This window comes from Aquarana catesbeiana, linkage group LG09 (genome assembly GCF_042186555.1).
Source record: "Aquarana catesbeiana isolate 2022-GZ linkage group LG09, ASM4218655v1, whole genome shotgun sequence".
Classification (NCBI taxonomy): domain Eukaryota; kingdom Metazoa; phylum Chordata; class Amphibia; order Anura; family Ranidae; genus Aquarana; species Aquarana catesbeiana.
The window spans coordinates 75,359,182-75,381,825 of record NC_133332.1 but is presented as its reverse complement, the minus strand read 5'-3'; the positions used below and the strand labels follow the sequence as shown (position 1 = coordinate 75,381,825).

Below are 22,644 nucleotides of genomic sequence, written 5' to 3'. Positions count from 1 at the left end.
GTCTGCTCTGGTTGGAAGGGCTTGTAAGAGCGCCCTTAGCTCCGCATCAGCTCTCAGAGTCAGCGGTGTATGTGACAGGGACAGAGACTCCTGCGAGTCGGAACGGAATATTCCTGGTATTGAGCAGTCTAAGTTTTGTACTGTCGGCGTCGACATCTGGCCAGAAGGAGCCTGTAACTGCCGGTCCTTGTGTGTGCCGGGCCTCGTGGTGTCCGCCATCTTAGTAGCTGGTGCTTGTTCACTAGAAATCGTTGTATGTCTCTGCCGTTGCGCGATTTAGGAGACACCCGCTGTCTAAATCTGCCTCTCCGCTTTCCAGCAGAGTACATACCGGGTAAAACAAGCAGGGTATGTGCGGTTAAAAGCTGGTAATGGACGGGTCAGGCCGGAAGCTCCTCAGAAAGACGTCCTCACTCGGCCATGTCGAGACCACGCCCCAACCTAACAATTTTTAACCACTTCCAGGCCAAGCCAATTCTGGCATTCTTCTCCTACATGTAAAAATCTTAATTTTTTTGCTAGAAAAAATATTTATACACATTTCCTAGCAGAGACCTTAGGGAATAAAATGGCGGTCGTTGCATTTCTTTATGTCACAGGGTATTTGCGCAGCAATTTTTGAAACGCAAGTTTTTTTATATATAAAAAAAAACCCCACACACAACACTTTCATGACTTAAAAAAAAAGAAAAAAAAAAAAAAAAAAACCTAAATACAATATTTACCCCAATTTGTTTGCAGAATGTAAAAGATGTTATGCCGAGTAAATAGATACTGCGAACACTTGCAGAATAGCACCAAACTTTGGTACTTAAAAATCTTCATAGGCGACGCTTTAACATTTTTTTTTTTTTTTTTTTTTACAGGTTACCAGTTTAGAACTACAGAGGTCTTGTGCTAGAATTATTGCTTTTGCTATGTTTGCAGCGATACCTCACATGTGTTGTTTGAATGCTGATTACATATGCAGGCGTGACCCACGCATGCGAGCACCAGGGGATAGGGGCGCTTTAAATGTGAATGTGAGTGCGAGTGTGCATTTTATTCTGGATGATGCCTGTAGCTGCAGGCATCATTCAGATATCACCACTTAAACTCCAGGACATCACATGACGTCCACCTAATGTTAAGTTGTTAAGCAGCTACAGCAACAGGTTTTTTTTTGTTTTTTGTTTTTTTAAACAGTGTTGAAATTGATTGTTTTAAGCATCTCCGGCAGTGTAATATGCTTTGTCCTAATCCCTATAACTGCCTTTTTTACTAGACAACTTGATGTTGTAAAGAGTAACTCCAGGCTAAAAAGTTTAACTAAAATCTGATGTGGAACAGTAGTTAAAAGGAGAGGTCCAGCCCAAAGCTCGTTTGGCTGTACTCCTATGGATCACAGGTGTGCAGTTCGTTTTGCACTCCTGTGACCTGTTTTAAGCAGGGAGCGGGCTGAAGTCTGCTCTCTGATGACGTCACGGAAGCCAGTCCAGGCACCACATCATCCCGACAATAATGTCTGGATCCTCCAGGTGCCTGGACTGACACCCAGCTCAGCCTCCCAGCGGCTGGCTGAGAGGCTGAGCCGGCCGCCCCCACCCCCCTCCACAGCTCAGCGCTTCAGTGAGCTGTGACTGACAGTCTACAGCTCTCTGCTCTGAAAACCGCGTGATCAGGGGTGTTCGATCGCTCCGTTCCCAGTGCAGAGGCGCCAGGAGACAGATGCTGCATCCTCTGAGGTAAGTAGGATTCCAAAAAAAACCCTTTACTTCTCTTTTAAATCACTGGCATTGTCATTGTATGCCACCTCCTAGATTGCTGAGGTATCTTCATTATTTAAATTTTCATTGCTGCTGGGAAATATAGCTTTCACTATGCTTCCAGCCTTCAAATTGAATTGTGGATCTCCTGCACAGCAGCCGCAACACCCACTCCAATGTCCATTCACAGAATGCTCATGAATGGGTTTGCAGAATACAAAGCATTCTGTGATTGGACAAGAAGAGGGATGGGAAAATTACAGCAATGTTGTGTAGAGGTGCCTCAAGTCTCCTGTCAAGAGTGATGGAAACATTGCGAAACTTTATAATGAAGAATTAACAGAGAGAGAAAGATTTGTCCGAGCAGTGGAGGAGACTGGCGCCGCATCCCAATAATACTACATACAAGAAAGGCGTTTTTTCCAGGTGCCAAAGACACAACACAATATTTTGTTACTTTCTTTACAACAATTTTATTGAAACAAAAATGTTAAAATCCCATAAAAACATAAACCTAAGTGGTTCAGCTACAGTATTAGTTCCATATGGGTCTCTTTACTAAGAGCTTGCAATGGTAACCTCTACACGTTTCAATTTGATTGGCTTCATCAGGAGGAATCAAACCGTATTAAAAATACAAGATACAGTTGGAGTCGAACAGTAATATTCCTCCCGATGGAGCCGATCAAGGCAAAACATGTAGAGGTTACCATTATCAAGAGACCTGTACGGAACTAATACTGTAGTCAACCCACTCCTTTGTTTATATTTTTATGGAATTTTAACATTTTTTGTTTCAATAAAATAGTTGTGAACATTTTTTTAACAAATTGTTGTATATTGGCACCTGCAAAATCCCACTTTCTGGTTCTTGTATTTAATAATGCATAAACAGCAGAGATCAAGGAGGTGGCAAACTCCACCTGTGATTATAATTTATTACCCATCAATTTTTAATAAAAGTTCTGAATGTTGGAGTTTTTACCTTAACCACTTGCCACTGTAGCTGTACGTCGGTACTTTGACAGCAGATAGCTGCCATAAGCCCGGTATTCTCAGAAACAGCGGGCAGTCCTCTTTAAGATAAAAGTGGTCTCCGTGGCAGATTCACTGCAAGATCACCTTTATTGGTGGCGAGAGAGGTGCCCCCCCTCCCGCAGCTCTCCGTCATCTTCGCCGCTTACCGGAGACGATCCGATTCTTTCCCCTGAAAGGCCTGGAGCCAAGTGAGGGAAAGATAGCCCCCGCCCGGCTCCATAACATTGGATGACGGAAGCGACGTCAAACGGCCTTAAAAGCGGAATTTTTTTTTTTTTTATTGCTTTTAAGTGTAAATGTGAAATCTGAGGTCTTTTTGACCCCAGATCTCACATTAAAGAGGTCCTGTCATGCTTTCTATCACAAGGGATGTTTACATTCTTTGTAATAGGAAAAAAAGTGGCCCACAAAATTTTTTTTAAAAGGGATAGTGTAAAAAAATAAAATATTTTAAGCATCCCGTCTTGCCGTGCGCGCAGAAGCGAGCGCATACACAGGTCACACCCACATGTGTAAACAGTGTTCAAACCACACATGTGAGGTATCGCCACGATCGTTAGAGTAAGAGCAATAATTCTCGCAATTATAAAACTGGTAACCTGTAGAAATTTCTAAACGTCGCCCATGAAGATTTTTAAGTGTCAAAGTTTGTCGCCATTCTACGAGCGGGCGCAATTTTGAATCATGTTGGGTATCAATTTACTCGGCGTAACATTATCTTTCACAACATAAAAAAAATAAATAATAATAATTGGGCTAACTGTACTGTTTTCTTATTTTTGTATTCAAAAAAAAAAAAAAAAAAAAAAATGCGTTTGTAAGACCGCTGCGCAAATACGATATGACATCACAACGACCGCCATTATATAATATACGTTTGGGGTTTGTATGTAATTTTCTAGCAAAAAAATGATTTAACTTGTAAACAAAAAGTTTGAAAAACAGGCCTGGTCCTTAAGTGGTTAAATGAAGTGGGAAAATAACGGATCTATTCTCCTGATGAACTGGTAATAAAACCATGTTACGAGGAGAAATAAAAAAAGATTGCTTTGAATATTAAAAATCAATTAAATAAAGTTTTTTTGGTTTGTGGTGCTCAGATGTAGTGTAGTTCTACTTTAAGGCTCGGTTCACACAGGGACGACTTGTCAGGCGACCTAGTCGCCTGACAAGTCGCCTCCCGTTCTGTGCTATGGAACCGTTCTAAGGGGAGCGACGCAAGTCGCTCCGACTTAGAAAAAGGTTCCTGTACTACTTTGGGGGCGACTTAGGGCGACTTGCATAGACTTCTATACAGAAGTCGTTTTGCAAGTCGCCCGGGCAGTCGTGTGCAGGTCGCCTCGGTGAGGCGACCTGCAAGTCGTGCCGCCTCTGGTGTGAACCGAGGCTAAGAATCCCAGAAACTGGAACTAACAAACAGATTCTCAGTCCAGTAAAAAAGAACCCGTGTAGATTAGTCCATGATAAAACAGACCCAGCCCTCATTTGTTGACTGAAAAGAACTGCAAACTTGACTGACTATTGTAGGCATTATAGAGAGAGAAGAAGAGGCTGAGTGTAGTGGATTCTTTACCTTGTTACCTTGCTCATCCACAGAACTGCTACCTGCAGGAAGAACACAGGAAATTGAGAAGATATCACAAAGAGCAGTAGTAAGAATGTGCTAAGTGCACCAAAACATATTAGTAAGATAGTAATACAATGAAAGTGAAATCCTCATTTGTTGCCATAGGTTACAGCTGAACTCCAGCCTTCCCTTCAGTTTTGCATGGTTGTACAGGCTCCTCTTCTATACTGAAATTGCTTATACTCTGATTTCACTGCACACTGTGAGCTTCTCACCATATGCATTAGAGGCATAGTCAGATAGAGCCTGCCCCCATTTCCTGACTGGAGGACGTCCAGCACTATCTAGTCCTTTAGGCCCATTCCACACAAGGTGGATCTGTTTCAGCGGAGTCCGCTAGCTCAGCGGGAGGTCTCTCCGTTGATCTCCACTGAACTGGCGGATGATAGGTCCGTCTCTGCTCACTGAGCAGGGAGGGGCCTGTTGAGCACCGCTGATTCCTATGGAGAGATCAAATTGAAAACGGACAGCGTGTCCATTTTCATTAGATCTCATCCGATCAGACAGATGGCGAACGTATCGCCATACGTCTGATTTTAGCGGATCGGATGTCAGTGGACATGTCAACGCTGACATCTGTCGCTCCATAGACCTGCATGGAGTGTTCGTTCAGGTCCGCCTAAAAAACTGACAGGTGGACCTGAACGGTCCGCCTGTGTGAAAGGGGCCTTACTCCCCAGTTTTACTGTCCCTAAGCCTGCGCCCTTTTATTCATTGGATTTCAGCCATGGAGGCTCAGCTTCACATGTGGAATTACTTTAAGCGGCCTGCAAGTAAACAGCTTGAAAGGCAAAATAAAAGCACATTAAACTTCAGCTTTAAACACATATGCTATAGTGTAACATATATTCAGCATTATAGCTGATCAAGGGGAACACCCTACTATCCTCAGCTTTTAAAGTCTCCTGTTTTTCATTTAAAAAACAAAAAGGTTATACTTACTTGCTCTTTGCAGTGGAGCCCAGAGTCTCCTCTTCTTGGGTCCCCCATCGGCGTTCCTGCCCCCTCTCCTTCCTGCCCCCTTAGCAAGCAGCTTTTTATGGGGCCACCCGAGCCGATGCCCTTTGTGTCCATTAAGACACGGAGCCGCGGCTCAGCCCCACTTCCTCTCTCTCCTCATTGGCATAGAATGCATTAAGATAGAAAACCTTGTGACTTTACAACCACTTTTAACCAGCCTTCAGATTGAGCTTGTGAATATAGGTGAGTGTTTACCAATTATCTGTACAGTGTCTCTGAGCTGACTGAAATTTTGCCCAATCAAAAGGGAGCAAACCAGGCGAATCCCGTCCCACTGAGCAGCACTCTGCCAAACCTCAAATCTTCCCATCAGGGATTTTATAAAACCCAGGATTAATGAGCTGCTTCCTGACAAGCACAGCCGTAAGGTTTCCTTATTACTAATAGCAGCTTACCGACAGCTAATTAGATTTAAAACTGTGAACTCACCGAAGGTATATACAATAAAGCCGCTTCCAACAACGCCAAAAATTCCCGCTGTCCTCAAGAGAAATTTTTTGGCTCTTGCTTTATTTTCTTTCTGCTTTTTCTGCTGCTCCTCAGATTCAGCATTGGCCTGGGGGTCCTCAGAGGCCTGTAGAGTGAAAACACAACACTGGGGGTCAATATGAGGAGGGTACAGTAGTGTCCTTTTAAGAAAATTATGCGAGCCCCTGGGGCGAAGACTGAAGAACAGAAGCTGTAGCCAGAGAGAAACTTTCATTATTGTGGCATTACAATGAAAGAGGGGCTAGCATAGGATATATACTAGTACTCTTTACGGTTGTGACCGCCCCTTTGGAGATTTCCAAAGACTTCCTGTTCTTCTGATACCATGTCACTGATATAGAAAATCTCTCCACCGAGATCACCGACAGCAATAAAAACCTGGCAGGAGTTCCAACCTTTCCCCATTTTCTTATATTGAATATGCTAATGGCACAAACATATTGACATAATATTACTGAAGATTTTTTTTTTGTCTTGAAATAAAATGAATTAGCTGCTAAAATGATGATACAATGAAAAGCAATAATTGCTCAAGACCTGGGAACTGAACCCTCCTATCCTTTTCAGCCAAGGAAGCAGCCATCTTGGCCTTGGTCTGATCTGCAGCTACCATGATGCTCCACATGTGATCAGTTATGACTCCAGTCATTTGACTGTTTGGTTAAGAGCACAAACAATGTGACAGTTAGCAATCCCGAGCATGTCGGGAATGTAACCATTTTTTGAAACTGTTAAATCGATGGGTTTAGTTCCGCTTTAAAGCGGAACTCATCGGTTTAACTATTTCATGCCGGAATTGCTAACTGTCACACTGTTTGTGCTCTCAGCCAAACTGTTAAACCATCAACTAACTGGAGTCATAACGGATCACATGTACAGCACCATGGCAGTTGCAGATCAAACAGAGGCCAAGGTGGCTGCTTCCTTGGCTGAAAAGGATAGGAGGGTTTAGTTCCACTTTAATCAAAAATAACACATAGATATTACATGATTACATGTGCAAAACAATAATTTGTCCAACGCTGTATTATACCTGTTCACAGTCTGTACAGTATTGCCCCCCACATCCCTGTTACCAACTGTCACCAGGCCCGCCCTGTATCACTAATGTCAACAGTTCACAGCTAGGTCACCTCAGTCATTTAAAAAAACAAAACAAAAAAAAACTGCCAACAGTTTTTCTCTGCATCTGAAACAAGCGATTAGGAGGGTAAGTGCCGGTTCACACAGGGGCAACTTGTCAGGGGACCTAGCCGCCTAAACAAAAAAAAAAGATTGCTTTGAATATTAAAAATCAATCAAATAAAGTTTTTTTGGTTTGTGGTGCTCAGATGTAGTGTAGTTCTACTTTAAGGCTCGGTTCACACAGGGACGACTTGTCAGGCGACCTAGTCGCCTGACAAGTCGCCTCCCGTTCTGTACAATGGAACCGTTCTAATAGGAGCGACGCAAGTCGCTCCGACTTAGAAAAAGGTTCCTGTACTACTTTGGGGGCGACTTGGGGCGACTTGCATAGACTTCTATACAGAAGTCGTTTTGCAAGTCGCCGTGGCAGTCGTGCCGCCCCTGTGTGAACCGGGGCTAAGGCTCCAGTCAACTTTGTGCATAGCCACACCAGAATTGCCATTGAAAAAAGGTGGTTAAGGTCCCATTCACTCATGGGTTGGGCGTTTGAGACACCACAGCTGCTCGCCATCTTTGAGTAATGAGCCTTACTTTTTCTACTATTTTAACTATTCTCAACATACATGGTCCTTTCATATCAGCCACTAACCTACAGTGCTCAGTATAAATGAGTACACCCCATTTGAAAAGTAAGATTTTAATTAAGATCTCAATGAACACAAGAACAATTTCCAAAATTTTGACAAAACTGAGTTTTATAGAACATTTGTTTAGCTCATAACATGAAAGTAAGGTTAATAATATAACTCAGGATTACAAAATCTTCAGTTTTACTCAAATTAGTTGATGCAAAAACAAATGCACCCCACAGCAAAAAACACTACATTGCGTATTTTGTATGACCTCCATGATTTGTAAGGACAGCACCAAGTATTCTAGGCACGGAATGAACAAGTTGGTGACATATTGCAACATCTATCTTTTATCATTCTTCAAGAACGACCTCTTTTAGAGCCTGGATGCTGGACGGAGAGTGATACTCAACTTGTCTCTTTGGGGATTGGGTTCAGATCAGGAGACAAACTTGGCCACTGAATCACTTACACCCTGTTCTTCTTCAGAAATGCAACAGTGGCCTTAGATGTATGTTTTACATCAATGTCATGTTGGAAAAGTGCACAGAGTGATGGTAGCATCTTCTCTTTCAATATAGAGCAGTACATCTGTGAATTCATGATACCATCAATGAAATGCAGCTCCCCGACACCAGCAACACTCATGCTGCCACACAGAAAGACACTGCCACCACCATGTTTCACTGTAGGCACCATGAATTTTTCTATGTACTCCTCACTTTTGCAACGTCATACAGTTTTGAAGCCATCAGTTCCAAAAACATTTATCTTGGTCTCATCACTCCAGAGTACGGAGTTCTAGTAGTCTTTTTCATCATTGGACCCTGCAAATTCTAGGTGGGCTTTTTTGTGCGTGAGCTTTAGGAGAGGCATCCTTCGTGGACAACACCCATGCAAGTGAACTTGCATGGCGATTTTCTTCAACCCTTCTCATCAGAAGACGCGCCTGTCGAGGTGTTGAATTCCGTGGACGGCCTGGACTTCTCTGTGAGATGGTTGCAATTCCATCTTTGTTAAAATTTTTGTATCACTTTTGCTAAAGTATTCTGACTGATAAGTAAAGCTTTGCTGATCTTCTTGTAGCCTTCACCTTTCTTGTGTAAATAAATCATTTTTTTTCTCAGGCCTTGTGACATTTCTCTCCCATGTGGTACCATTGCCGACAGCGTGAAATGGGAAGGGGTTTTCTTTGTTAAGTAAGGCCCTTTTATGAGCAACTGTCTGCTGGACACCTGCTTAATGAATAATTAGAGTCACCTGTAGTTGAATTCTTGTCAATTAGGACTGTTGTATAAAATTTAGCTTTGCTCCTTATGCCCCGTACACACAGTCGGAAATTCCGACCGTGTGTAGGCTCCATCACACATTTTCCATCGGATTTTCCGACACACAAAGTTTGAGAGCAGGATATAAAATTTTCCAACAACAAAATCCGTTGTCAGAAATTCCGATCGTGTGTACACAAATCCGACAGACAAAGTGCCACGCATGCTCAGAATAAATAAAGAGATGAAAGCTATTGGCCACTGCCCCGTTTATAGTCCCGATGTATTTTACGTCACCGTGTTTAGAACAATCGGATTTTCCGACAACTTTGTGTGACCGTGTGTATGCAAGACAAGTTTGAGCCAACATCCGTCGGAAAAAATCCTAGGATTTTGTTGTCGGAATGTCCGAACAAAGTCCGACCGTGTGTACAGGGCATAAGACTTTCATTGGGGTGTATTCATTTTTACAACATGGTCTTAAATGAATTTGTTAGGAAAAATACTTTGTGTGTGCAAAATAACAAATCTTGGTTGCAATCAATGGCCCGCCTTTGTGGGAATATTTTGTAGTATAGTGTCCCATACAAAATGTTGATTCTGAAAGGAAAGTAAAGGTTTTCTGACAAATCTGTTGGGGTGTACTCATTTATGCCGCACTGTATGTATGGTACTAGCTGTCAGCAGGACAAAAACTGTTATAAAAAAGCTCTGCATGTACAGGGAAGTAGAAATCTTGATTTTTAAATAGAATACATTGACCCTTCCTTTAAAGCAGGTTAAAGAGCATAGTACTTGTGCAACCAGGCTGTAAAAAGCCTGGTTGATCCTGTCTGTTCCTCTGTCCCCCTATGTAAACTGACAACGGTAATCATGGTTGCTGATCCACAATACCGTGGTCAGTTTACGTGCCTAGGTTATCCCGCTGTCTCTCCACTCCCCCCCCCTCCCTGCAAGCTCCTGTGTGTAAGCGATCTCTTCTCCATTCCTCCCCTCCTGCCGCTATTAGTAGCTGGCAGTAAAGTCAAAGTAGGATTACTGCCAGACCCTCTGTTATACCAAGGTATACTACACAGTGTAAATGTTTGTTTAAAATGATGCCGCTAAATGCCTTCTTTTAGATCGCCTCTGTGCGGTCACATGACCCCCCTCCTCTCTCCTTCCCCAATCTGAGGACTACAGTGGGAGGGACTGAGCGGGCAGCACAGTGGTCACATGACCGGTCAGAGGGAATCTCAGCCCCTCCTGCTGTAGCCCTTAGATCGGGGAAGGAGAGAGGAGGGAAGTGATGTGACCGCACAGAGGCGATCTAAAATAAGGCATTTAGTGGCATAACTTTAAACAAACATTCACACTGTGTAGCATACCTTGGTATAACAGAGGGGCCAGCAGTAATCCTACTCTGACTTTAATTTTGCTCTCCTGCAACCCAAAATCAGCGTGCTAAAGCCCACCGTCAGCAAATATCACAGAGCTGCTCCAGTTTCTCCATTCACCCAGCTGCCTGATTGATGGATGATAGTTGAAGCCAGCTGCTCCCACTCCCTCCCCAGCTCAGTGCTCCAGTGGGTGCTGGAGGGGCAGAGAGGAGATCGGTGACTGACAGTCACTGCTCTACAGTTGGAGCAGGCCAAGAAATAAAGGATCAGAGGTCATGTGATCGCTCAGTTCCAGTGGGAGGACAGCTGCAGCTTTGGACCGAACCTGCAGCCATACAGATGAGTATATATGTTTGTTTTTTGTTTTTATTTTTTTATAACCTTAAACTTCTCCTTGAAGTCCAACAAGATGCATGTTACCTTGAGGATCTCCCTCATTAATTTGGATCTGACAGTTTTATAGTGCTCCCGGAGGATACACTCCAGGCTCTGGGAGGGGAGACACTGCACCCTCACACACAAGCTTTGGCTGGCCATCCCTCTGCTGCCTATTCACAGAATACAAAGAGTTCACATAATGCAAAGGCTTCTGTGAATGAGCTGTAGAGGGGAAGGGCTACAGACAGTTTTATTCAGCTGGCTATGCTGTTTTTTGTAAAAGCCGTTGTAGCGGTTAATTAGCCGCTGGATCACTTTTATAGGCGGCGGAAGAGAGTTCCCTCCCCCTTCCCGGGTTCTCCATCCCACCGCAGAGCCCGGGACTATAACCAGCGGTTTCACTGGCTGACCATAGAGGTGATCGAGAACCAAAATGTCCCTGATCATCTCTATGGTCCAAGAAACCAGAAACGACGAGTATTTTGTCACTTACAGTTTCGCCTAATGTACACAAGCCACTATTTGGTTTGGGAAAGCATTGGATCAAACAGATCATGCTTTTTAGGGCAGAGGAGAGATATGGGGTGTAATAGATTCCAGATCTTTCGGTAAAGAGCAATAATGTTGATCAAATTTTTTTCTTAGAGAGACAGTGTAAAAATAATAAAAACAGAGAAAAAAAGTAAAATGCCAATGTGCCATGCACGCGCGCAAAAGGCGACCGCACCCATCTGTTGCATGCATTCAGAAACAGCAATTGCACCATACATGTGATGTACTGCCGTGAACGTCAGATCCAGAGCAATAATTCTAGCACAGTACCTCCTGTGTAAATCTACAGCGGTAGCCTGTAAAGGCTTTTAAAAGGTTGCCGATGGATAATTTAACCACTTCCTTGCCGTGCTATAGCCAAAACAAGCTCTTATTCTGGGAGGGCGTCCATGGGCACACTAAATTGCTGTGTACTTCTGGTTATAAAGAAGCACAAGTTAAATATGAAACGCATCACCTCTTTTCTGTGTCCTATGTCCTGGTGGCAGTCAATGTTGACACAATAAATCTTTGTTGGATCAATGGTGGTGTGCAGCCGTACCTTTTTTCCTTCCCTCATACTATGGTGGCAAGCCGGGGTTAGCACCCAGCCCATCCAACCCACTCGGATCATTATCACCTTGAGCAGAGATCTCTTTCCTTGGATCCTTTGGACAAAGCCGATCACAGATTGAGGGAAAGGTCCAATCACAGGGACCCTTTATCAGCTGTGTCCAATCGCAGCTCATCACAGTGTAAACAGACTTGCCGATTATTGGCATTAATTTCCTCGCGCTAGAGCTGCACGATTGATCGTTATAAAAATCAAGATTGCAATTCTACCTCCCTCATGATCTTAACACAGCATTTCCTCGATTCAGTGCAGAGAGTTCTCTGTTCAAGCAGACAGCTGTCCAAAAAAATAAATAGGCAGCCTGCCAAGTTATCAAAACATTGCTTAGGCAGAGATAACGAGAAACATTGTAACATTTCATTGTTTTTAGATGAAAGGAATGAATTTGTCTGTAAATGAGGTCAGTTTAACCACTTAAAGACTAAACCTTTTTCTGACAATTGTTGCTTACAAGTTAAAATCTGTATTTTTTGCTAGAAAATTACTTAGAACACCCAAACACACACATATAATATAAAAAAAAAAAAAAAAAAAGATAGATAGAGAGTATATATATATATATATATATATATATATATATATATATATATATATATATATATATATATATATATATATGGGGGGTATATATGCACAGAGACCCTAGAGACTAAAATGGTGGTTGTTGCCATACTTTGTCATGCAGTATTTGCGCAGCGGTCTTTCAAACGCAATATTTTTGGAAAAAAAAATTTTTTTTAATGAATTAAAAAAATGATTTTTTTTTTTAATGAATAAAAAAAAAAAAAAAAAAAAAAAAACTAAGAGAGTAAAAGTTAGCCCAATTTTTTTTTTTTGTATAATGTGAAAGATGATGTTACGCTGCGAGAATCGTGATATTTATTCTAATTAAAAAAAAAAATTGGGATTCTCATTTCAGCCAGAAACGTGCAGCTCTACCTCACTCGCTGTCACAACATGTGGAAAGCAGAGCCGGTAGCGACAAGTGTCACAGGGGACATTTGCACTAATTATTAGTGCCCTGATTATCAGTGCAACCCCATCAGTGCCCTCTATCTACCCCCCCAAAATTATTGCTCTTTTGTCCTCTGTATAACAAACAATAAAAAAAACCCAGTGCTGATTAAGGATGGGCTTGGGCGTGTTCGCAACTTCACGCGCCCGCAAGGAAGCTGACACTGCACAGCGCTAATCACAGGCAGTGAGACATTTCCCGATCTGCAGCTGCAGAGATCCGGAAATGTCTCACTGCCTGCGATTAGCGCTGTGCAGTGTCAGCTTCCTGGTGGGTGTGTGGAGTTGGGAACATGCCCAAACCCATCCTTAGCGCTTATTAAATACCCCCAAAAGAAAGCTCTATTTGTGTGAAAAAAAAATTTATAAAAATTTCATAGGAGTACAGTGCTGCATGACCTCGCAATTGTCAAAGTGTGACAGTGCTGAAAGCTGAAAATTGTCCTGGGCAGGAAAGGGGGTGGAAATGCCGGTAGTCATGTGGTTAAAGCGGAGTTCCACCCAAAGGTGAAACTTCTGCTCTAAGCACTCCTCGCCCCCTGACATGCAACATTTGGCATGTCATTTTTTTTTTTTTTTTTTTTGGGGGGTGGGGGGGGGTGGGGTGGGGGGAGTGTGTACCCTTTTTTTGTGCGACTTCCTGTCCCACTTCCTGCTTCCTATCTTCGCCCACCTAGGCGACTCCTCCTCTCGCCCTAGGCAGCCCCTTCCTGCCAGCAATCTTCTGGGACAAAACTCCCAGGTCCCAGAAGATCGTCTGGCCAATAGGAGAGCGCAGCGTGACTCGCGCATGCGCATTGCGCGCCCGGCTGTGAAGCCGTAAGCTGTCATGGCTGGGTGCCACAGTTACCATGACAGCGCCAAGGAGAGGAGGGGGGAGAGGAGCTAGCCTCCGGGCGGCCACATCGCTGGACCATGGGGCAGGCAAGTGTCGGTTTATTAAAAGTCAGCAGCTATGCTTTTTGTAGCCGCTGACTTTTAACCACTTCCGGACCGCACGCATGCCGATGTACGTCCCTACTTTGGGGACGGATATTGTTGTTATGGCAACAGCTAGCTGCCATAATCCCGGTATCCCCGTGTTTGGCCAGCGGTCCGGTACAAGATAAAAGTGGTCTCTGCGGCGGATTCGCCACGAGATCACTTTAATCGGAGGTGTGAAAGGGCCCCCCCCTCCCGCCGCGATCCGGTGGCGATTGCGTCTGTCCCCTGGGCTGACATGGAGACGAGTGAGGGGAAGATGGCCCCCACCCGTCTCCATGACACTGCAGGGCGGAAGCGAAGTCAAAACGTCACTTCCGCCCGTATCTCTTAAAGGGCCAATTTATTTTGTTTATTTTTTTAAATGACAATTTTTTTTTTAATTGCATTTTAGTGTTAATATGAGATCTGAGGTCTTTTTGACCCCAGATCTCATATTTAAGGAGGTTCTGTCATGCTTTTTTTTTTCTATTACAAGGGATGTTTACGTTCCTCGTAATAGGAATAAAAGTGACTTTTAAGAGAAATAAAAAAAACAGTGTAAAAATAAAAAGTGAAAGATAAAATAAATAAGACAAAAAAAAAAAAAAAATTTAACAACGCGCACCGAGCTTGCGTGCAGAAGCGAACGCATACGTGAGTAGCACCCGCATATGAAAACTGTGTTTAAACTAGAGGTCGACCGATATGGGTTTTTCTCTGGCCGATGCCGATATTTAGAAATCGTGGTGGCCGATTCTGATATGTGATGCCGATTTTTTTTGGGCCGATATATTGGGCCGATTTTTTTTTTTTTTTTCCCTTCATCTCATAAAATCTAACAGTTAGACCCCTTTCACACTGGGGCGTTTTTCAGGCGCTTTTGGGCTAAAAAGAGCGCCTGTAAAGTGCCTGTAAAACGGCTCCCCTGCAGTCTCAGTGTGATATCCCGAGTGCTTTCACACTGAGGCGATGCGCTGGCAGGATGTAAAAAAAATTCCTGCAAACGGCATCTCTGGAGCGGTGTATACCACCACTCCTGCCCATTGAAATGAATGCGCACCGCTGCCGAAGCGCCTGCAAAGCGTTTTGGCAGCGGCGCTTCAGGGGCACATTTAACTCCTTCCTCGGCCGCTAGCTGGGTTATAAGCGCCCCGCTAGCAGCCGAATAGTGCCTCTAAAATGACGGTAAAGCGCCGCTAAAACTAGCAGCGTTTTACCATCAACGCATGCCCGCTCCATTGTGAAAGCAACCTTAAGGGATACAGAAAATTTTTTACATTTAAACATTAAACAAAACAAACCTCCAATCAGTTCACTTGTATGTATAATTTAGAAAAAAAAAAAAAAAAAAAAAAAAAAACTATCTTAAATATTAAATACACAAAAACAGGTAATCAAAACTTTTTGGACGAAAAAAAAATGGGCCAACTTTACTGCTTAGTTTTTTTTTTTTTTAATTCATTACTGTATTTTTTTTTTTTTTAAATTGCGTTTGAAAGACCGCTGCGCAAATACCGCGTGACATAAAATATTGCAACAACCGCTATTTTATTCCCTAGGGTCTCTGCTAAAAAAAATATATATAATGTTTGGGGGTTCTAAGTGATTTTCTAGCAGAAAATACTGGATTTTTACCTGTAAGCAACAAGTGTCAGAAAAGATTTAGTCTTTAAATGGTTAAACTGAGAATTCCTACACGGAGTTCAGTCTATTGATAAAAAAGAACTTGAAGAGATACAAATGTATCTTCTTATCAGACTTGGCAGGCTGCCCAGAGGTGAGAGAAGATAACTTTCAGGCAACTTGCATTGACTCTATTACAGAAGTCATTTGCAAGTCCCGCTGAAGTTACAATTGGCCTTTTTTATCAGCACAATCGGCCGATGCCGATTAAGTAAAAAACGCCAAATATCGGCCGATATATCGGTCGACCTCTAGTTTAAACCACACATGTGAGGTATCGCCACGATCGGTAGAGTGAGAGCAATAATTCTAGCCCTGGACCTCCTCTGTAATGCAAAACATGCAAGTGGTAGAATTTTTTTAAATGTCGCCTATGGAGATTTTTAAGGGTAAAAGTTTGTCGCCATTCCACGAGCAAGCGCAATTTTGAAGCGTAATATGTTGGGTATCAATTTACTCATTATCTTTCACAATATAAAAAAAATTTAAAAAATTGGGCTAACTTTACTGTTGTCTTATTTTTTAATTCAAAAAAAGTGTATTTTTTTTTTTTTTTTTTAAAAGTGCGCTTGTAAGACCACTGCGCAAATACGGTGTGACAGAAAGTATTGCAACGACCGCCATTTTATTCTCCAGGATGTTAGAAAAAAACTGTATAATATTTGGTAGTTCTAAGTAATTTTCTAGCAAAAAAAAAAAAACTGTTTTTAAACTTGTAAACACCACATCTAAAAAAAGAGGCTCGGTCTTAAAGTGGTTAATAAACTAAAAAATGGTTGGAACTCCGCTTTCATGTAACATAGTTTGGCGCCATTCCAAGTTCGCAATTTCAAAGCAGGACATGTTTGGGATCCATTTACTCGGCGTAATACTATCTTTTACAAAAAAAAACCCTGGGTAATATATTGTGCACTAAAACTCATTAAAGTGGATCCCCCCCCCCAAAAAAAAAAAAAAAAAAAAAAAATCGCATTTGAAAAACTGCTTTGCAAACACTGTGTGACAAAAAAAAGATGTAACACCCACCATCTTATTCTCAATGGACTCTGCTTCTAAATATATCATGTTTTGGGGGTTCTAAGGCATTTTCTAGCGAATAATAATTATATAAAATGTTGATTTTTCCATATATGTGAGAAGTGTGAGGACTGGCCTGGTCTCCCTCCAAGCCCTGACCTCTGTATACAGGAGAGGAGCACTGACTGCACCTGGACACTTCCGGTGGAACCCTCCAATCCCCGCACTGGGTGGGCACCAAGGCCAGCTGACAGCTCCAGAGGTCAGGGGTCACAGCCACATGGAGGTCAGGGGTCACACGTCTCTCACCTCCTGTTGGTGCCGCAGTTTGTCCTGCAGCACAGTCCCGGTCAGGCTCCCCCCGGGCCCGGAGCTCAGCAGCCGACATCCCAGCAGTGCCCGGGTACACAGCAGAAGCCGCCCCGTCCTCACGCACGCAGGCACCAACGAGGCCGCCATCTTCCTCAGACTGCATGCACCGGCCAATCAAAGAGAAGCCGGTCAGCGCGTCACCCAATGAGTAACATTTGCCGCACAGCCAATCACAAGCCGCGGACCCTTCGGCCAATAGAGAAACCGATTGCATGCCGTTCGCTTACAGCGCAGTCTCAATGTCGCCGTCAGGCGGCCATGTTGTGTGTGGCAGCTGAAGAAGGCTGTCAGTACACGTGGTGGGAGGAGCCTAAGAGTTATGGACCCGCCCACTCCCAAGCCTGTCGAGCGGAAATCTGTTCCAATGTAAATAGTCCATGAATGGGAAACAGAAACACCTCCACTGTCATCCTTCATGCATTGTGTTCAGCTGACAGCATCAGCTTTATTTGCCTGGAAATTTGAAACATCTAAAAAAAAAGTCTATTAACCACTTGTCTACCGGGGCAATTTTTAATTCTTTTTTTTGCGCACCTGTTAAAATATGCATTTTTTTTGACAGAAATTACTGATAACGTCCCCAAAAAAGTATAAATGTTCTGAAAGCAGAGACCCTGGGGAATAAAATGGCGGTAGTTGCAGCCTCTTTTGTTGCACAGTTATTTATCTGAATACTTTATTGGGAAATTGTTGCTACACAGCCACACTTAAAGCGGAGTTCCCCTTAAAAAAAAAAAAAAAAAATTAAAAGTCAGCAGCTACAAATACTGCAGCTGCTGACTTTTAATAATCGGACACTTACCTGTCCCAGGGTCCAGCGATGCAGGGGATAGAAGCACCGCTCGTCTCCCCCTCCGCTCAGCCACGCCGACATTTTAACTGTGGGCGCTCAGCTGTGGCTTCACAGCCGGGCACCCACGCCCGCCGTGACTGGCCGCACAATCATCTGGGACCTATCACGTGTCCCAGATGATTGACAGAGGGAGGGGGGAGAGCTGATCTCCCTTCCTGCGCCGAGGGAAGTAACGTCAGGAGCCCAGGCACTGAAGGAGGCAGATTACGAGGGACCCCCTAGCAACAGGCATTTAGAGGTGAGTAAAAAAAAAAAAATTTCTCCAAATTTTTTTTAAACTTTTTTTTAAGCACATTAATTATTTTATTTTTTTTTGGGGTGCAACTCCACTTTAAAGAGGAGGTCCAGCCTAGGTGAAAAAAACATTTAAAGTCAGCAGCTACAAAATGCCGCAGCTGCTGACTTTTAATATTAGAACATTTACCTGTCCAGGGAACCCGCGATCTTCGGATCGATTCCCGGGTGCTGCCGCCGCCATTCCTGGTAAGGGAACCAGGCAGTGAAGCCTTTCAGCTTTACAACTGGTTCCCCACTGCGCATTCACGAAGCGTGCTGCACGTTCTAATTGGATGAAAGGGGGAGGGGGCCGAACTTCCGGGAGATCTGGCCGCTGCCCTGTCTCCGGAAGTAAGGAAGGGGGCCTGTCAAAAACAGGTCCCTGTTCCCCCTCCCCCCTGAAAGGAGGGGGGGGGAGCGTATAAGCGGAAGTACCACTTTTGGGTGGAACTTTACTTTAACAAAAACAACACAAGATCACAACAATGAACAGAACAAGATGGGTTTGGAAGGTTGGCTTATTACCTTACTTTGTGCTAGCTGCTTTTTTCACTCGTTAGGAGCGCTCACTCATATTATTGCACACCAACCAATACTGGGCGGATGAAAACTTGCACCTGCCTATACTGAGATGAACAGGAAGTGAATGTAATACCCATCTTAGGCCTGGTTTACACATGTGACAGCTGGTCATGGGTTTGACAGGCAGTGAGGAGGCAATATGTCACCTCCTAACTGCCTGTTTTAATCCTCTAATTCAGGGGTCCCCAACCACCGGGCCGTGGCCTCTCTGCAGCCAGGCCACGGGTACGGGCAGCATGAGAGAGTCGGGTGGGCAGCATGAGATAGCCAGACGGCCGGTATATGAGAGTCAGGTGGATGAGAGAAGCAAGCGGGCAGGCGGTCAAGCACAGATAACATCATCCCTCATCACCGATCTCCCGCCCTCACAGTCGGTGTTCTGTCAGCCTCAATGTCGGAGGTGCGGCGAGGAGCAGACATCATCTCTCACCGCCCGCCCCACATCACCGCTCTCCTGCCTTTACTCAAAACCCACCACTGCACAGAGGCCTGCCTCTGTGCTAAATGGACCAGTGCTGCCACCAGTGCAGTGACAATTCACATCTGGTGGCAGGCAGCGTGGCAAGTGAAATTCCGCATCTAGTGGTAGGCGACGTTGCACGTGAGAAGCTCAGGGCTCCCACTGATTATGCATTATGGTGAGTTGAACTATTTCATTACTACAATGTACTAATAGAAATAATGCGCCTCAATTACTCTGACACCAGATCAAGCATGGTGCTGTGATGATTGAAGCGCTAACACCAGCCATTGCCCTGACAAATTGCCCACGGAAAATCGATTCTAATCGGTTCTAACCCTTTCACACACTTTTCACATCCCCCTCCCTCCCCAAAAAAATGCCTGTACATACACTTTAATTTCAGTATACATTTTCAAATTTATAGTTTTGCTCACATTTTCGCGATTGGCTTATTCCCCAACCCTCTAAAACATGCGCTAGTCACTCCCATACCAAAACAGGCCTCACCAGACTCCACCAATCTTAACAACCTAAGACCCCTCTCTTTACTCTCTTTTGCCTCTAAACTCCTTGAACATTTAGTCTACAACCGACTGAGCGACCACCTCATTGAGAATAACCTTCTTGATCCCCTTCAGTCTGGATTTTGCCCACAGCACTCCACAGAAATTGCCCTCCTAAAACTCACAAACGACAGCTAAAACCAACGGTCATTATTCCGTACTCTTATGCCCCGTACACACGGTCGGACTTTGTTCGGACATTCCGACAACAAAATCCTAGGATTTTTTCCGACGGATGTTGGCTCAAACTTGTCTTGCATACACACGGTCACACAAAGTTGTCGGAAAATCCGATCATTCTGAACGCGGTGACGTAAAACACGTACGCCGGGACTATAAACGGGGCAGTGGCCAATATCTTTCATCTCTTTATTTATTCTGAGCATGCGTGGCACTTTGTCCGTCGGATTTGTGTACACACGATCGGAATTTCCGACAACGGATTTTGTTGTCGGAAAATTTTATCTCCTGCTCTCCAACTTTGTGTGTCGGAAAATCCGATGGAAAATGTCCGATGGAGCCCACACATGGTCGGAATTTCCGACAACACGCTCCGATCGGACATTCTCCATCGGAAAATCCGACCGTGTGTACGGGGCATAACTCTTGGACCTTTTGCGCTGCCTTTGATACAGTTGACCACCCCCTCCTCCTCAAAAAACTCAATTTGCTTGGTCTCCATGGCTGCACTCTCCGTTGGTTCGAATCTTACCTATCTCATCGCACCTTCAGTGTCACTTACAACTTCACTTCCTCCTCTCCAACTCCTCTTACTGTTGGGGTCCCCCAAGGTTCTGTCCTTGGACCTCTACTATTCTCGATCTACACGTCCTCCCTGGGTCAGCTTATAGCCTCCCATGGCTTCCACTACCATTTATATGCTGATGACACCCAAATCTATCTCTCTGCCCCTCAGCTCACCCCATCAGTCTCCTCACACATCACTGATTTACTAACAGACATATCATCCTGGATGTCAAACCACTTCTTCAAACTGAATCTATCTAAAACTGAGCTCTTAATATTTCCTCCCCCATGTGCCCCTTCCCCTGACTTCTCTGTCAAGATCAATGGCACATCCATCAGTCCGTCCCCACATGCCAGGGTGCTAGGGGTAACCGTAGACTCTGAACTGTCTTTTCAGGCCCACATATAATCCCTGTCCAAATCATGCTGCCTTAGCCTCCGCAACATTTAAAGAATACACCCCTTTTTAACTAATGACACCACCAAGCTTCTAAATCTCTCCCTGGTTATCTCTCGCCTCAACTACTGCAACTCCCTCCTCATTGGATTACCTTTACATAGACTATCCCCCCTTCAGTCCATAATGAATGCCGCTGCAAGACTCATCTACCTTACCAACCATTCAGTGTTCTCCACCCCTCTCTGCCAATCCCTCCACTGGCTTCCACTCACCCAACGAATAAAATTCAAAGTACTAACAATAATTTACAAAGTCATCCATATCTCTGCCCCCAGCTACATCACTAACCTAGCCCCAAATTACCAACCAAGCCGCTCTCTTCGGTCCTCCCAAGACCTCTTGCTCTCTAGCTCCCTTGTTACCTCCTCCCATGCTCGCCTCCGGGATTTCTCCAGAGATTCTCCCATCCTTTGGAACTCCCTACCCCAATCTGTCTGACTGTCCCCTAATCTATCCATCTTTAGACAATCCCTGAAAACCCTTCTCTTTAAAGAAGCCTATCCTGCTTCTAACTAACACTGTGTTACTTCCTCCATCAGCTTATCCCCCACAGCTATTACCTTTTGTATCAATTGACCCTTCCTTTTTAGATTGTAAGCTCTAATGAGCAGGGCCCTCTGATTCCTCTTGTACCAAATTGTAATGTAACTGTAATGTAACTGTAAACTGTAAACTGTAACTGTAAAGATGATGTTTTAATTATGTACTAAATATATTTTGTACATTTTATTTTTGGTTTATTTGGATTCTGAACTATGGCTCTGTTATAATCCCATTACATATTCACTCTCTATATACATTTCATCAGGGATGAGGTGCATGATACATTATTATTATTATTATACAGGTTTTAAATAGCGCCTGCCTTTATTTTGTTAAGCGCTGCGCAAACTGTTGGCGCTATTTAAAACCTGTATAATAATAATAATAATGTATCATGCACCTCATCCCTGATGAAATGTATATAGAGAGTGAATATGTAATGGGATTATAACAGAGCCATAGTTCAGAATCCAAATAAACCAAAAATAAAATGTACAAAATATATTTAGTACATAATTAAAACATCATCTTTTAAAAACAAGTACCTTATATATCCCGTGATACGATCACAATAATGAGTTTGTCAGGTCCCTTGCAGTCCAAGGGACTAGGAACACCCCGTAGGAACCCAACGGCTGACTGCTGAGGGTTCAGAGTTCTGGGATGCAGCCACACAGGGTCACAGCCACGGTAATGGACAGAGAGTTAAGATTCCCCAGGGCGTGGGGTCTAAGAGCCAGCAGGTTTTCAGCAGAGCCTTTGATGGTGAGGATGGATTACAGCTGACTCCAGGTCGCGGCCCCTAGGGTCTCCCAGCTCACACTCACTGCTGGCTCTGGAGGATGGAGAGGAAGCAGCAGCACAGTGCAATGAGGAATGGTCGGTAGGCAGGCCAAGGTCGGGGTGGTCAAGAAAAGCCGAAGGTCGGGATAACAGGCAGGCAGGGATGGTTAGGAGAAAGCCAAGTCGGTACACGGAAATAAACAAAGAGCACACGGCACGAATGACACAGGAATGCTGATCAGCAAGGCTTGGCTTGCAGTGCACAGGCTAATATAGTGTTAACTGTTAGAGGCTGGGATGGAGCCATGCTTGAGGGAAGATTACTTAAGCACACAGGTGAACAGCGATCGGTCTCTAAGCTGAACACAACAGAGGGGTAAGCAGACAGACAGACATGAACATTACTGCAGATTCATGACAGCGTTTTAAATAGTGTCTTGCAAAGTGGTGTCTGATCCC

At 44.0% G+C, this 22,644-nt stretch overlaps 1 protein-coding gene across 2 annotated transcripts in view; it reads right to left on the bottom strand.

The window, feature by feature from the left end:
* TIMM50 (translocase of inner mitochondrial membrane 50) overlaps window positions 1-17,150 on the bottom strand; it is a 60,035-nt gene extending 42,885 nt beyond the window's left edge. Inside the window, exons 1-3 of one of the 2 annotated variants that reach the window (XM_073598793.1) lie at window positions 16,853-17,150; window positions 5,860-6,004; window positions 4,357-4,388 (exon numbers count right to left, since the gene is read on the bottom strand). In XM_073598793.1, coding sequence (XP_073454894.1) covers window positions 4,357-4,388; window positions 5,860-6,004; window positions 16,853-17,002 — 327 coding nt within the window. In that variant the 5' untranslated portion in view covers window positions 17,003-17,150. Of the gene's footprint in view, window positions 1-4,356; window positions 4,389-5,859; window positions 6,005-16,552; window positions 16,748-16,852 lie in introns of those variants that run through there. The other variant, XM_073598794.1, reaches the window with a different exon arrangement.
* Between the last annotated feature and the right edge of the window lie 5,494 nt (window positions 17,151-22,644).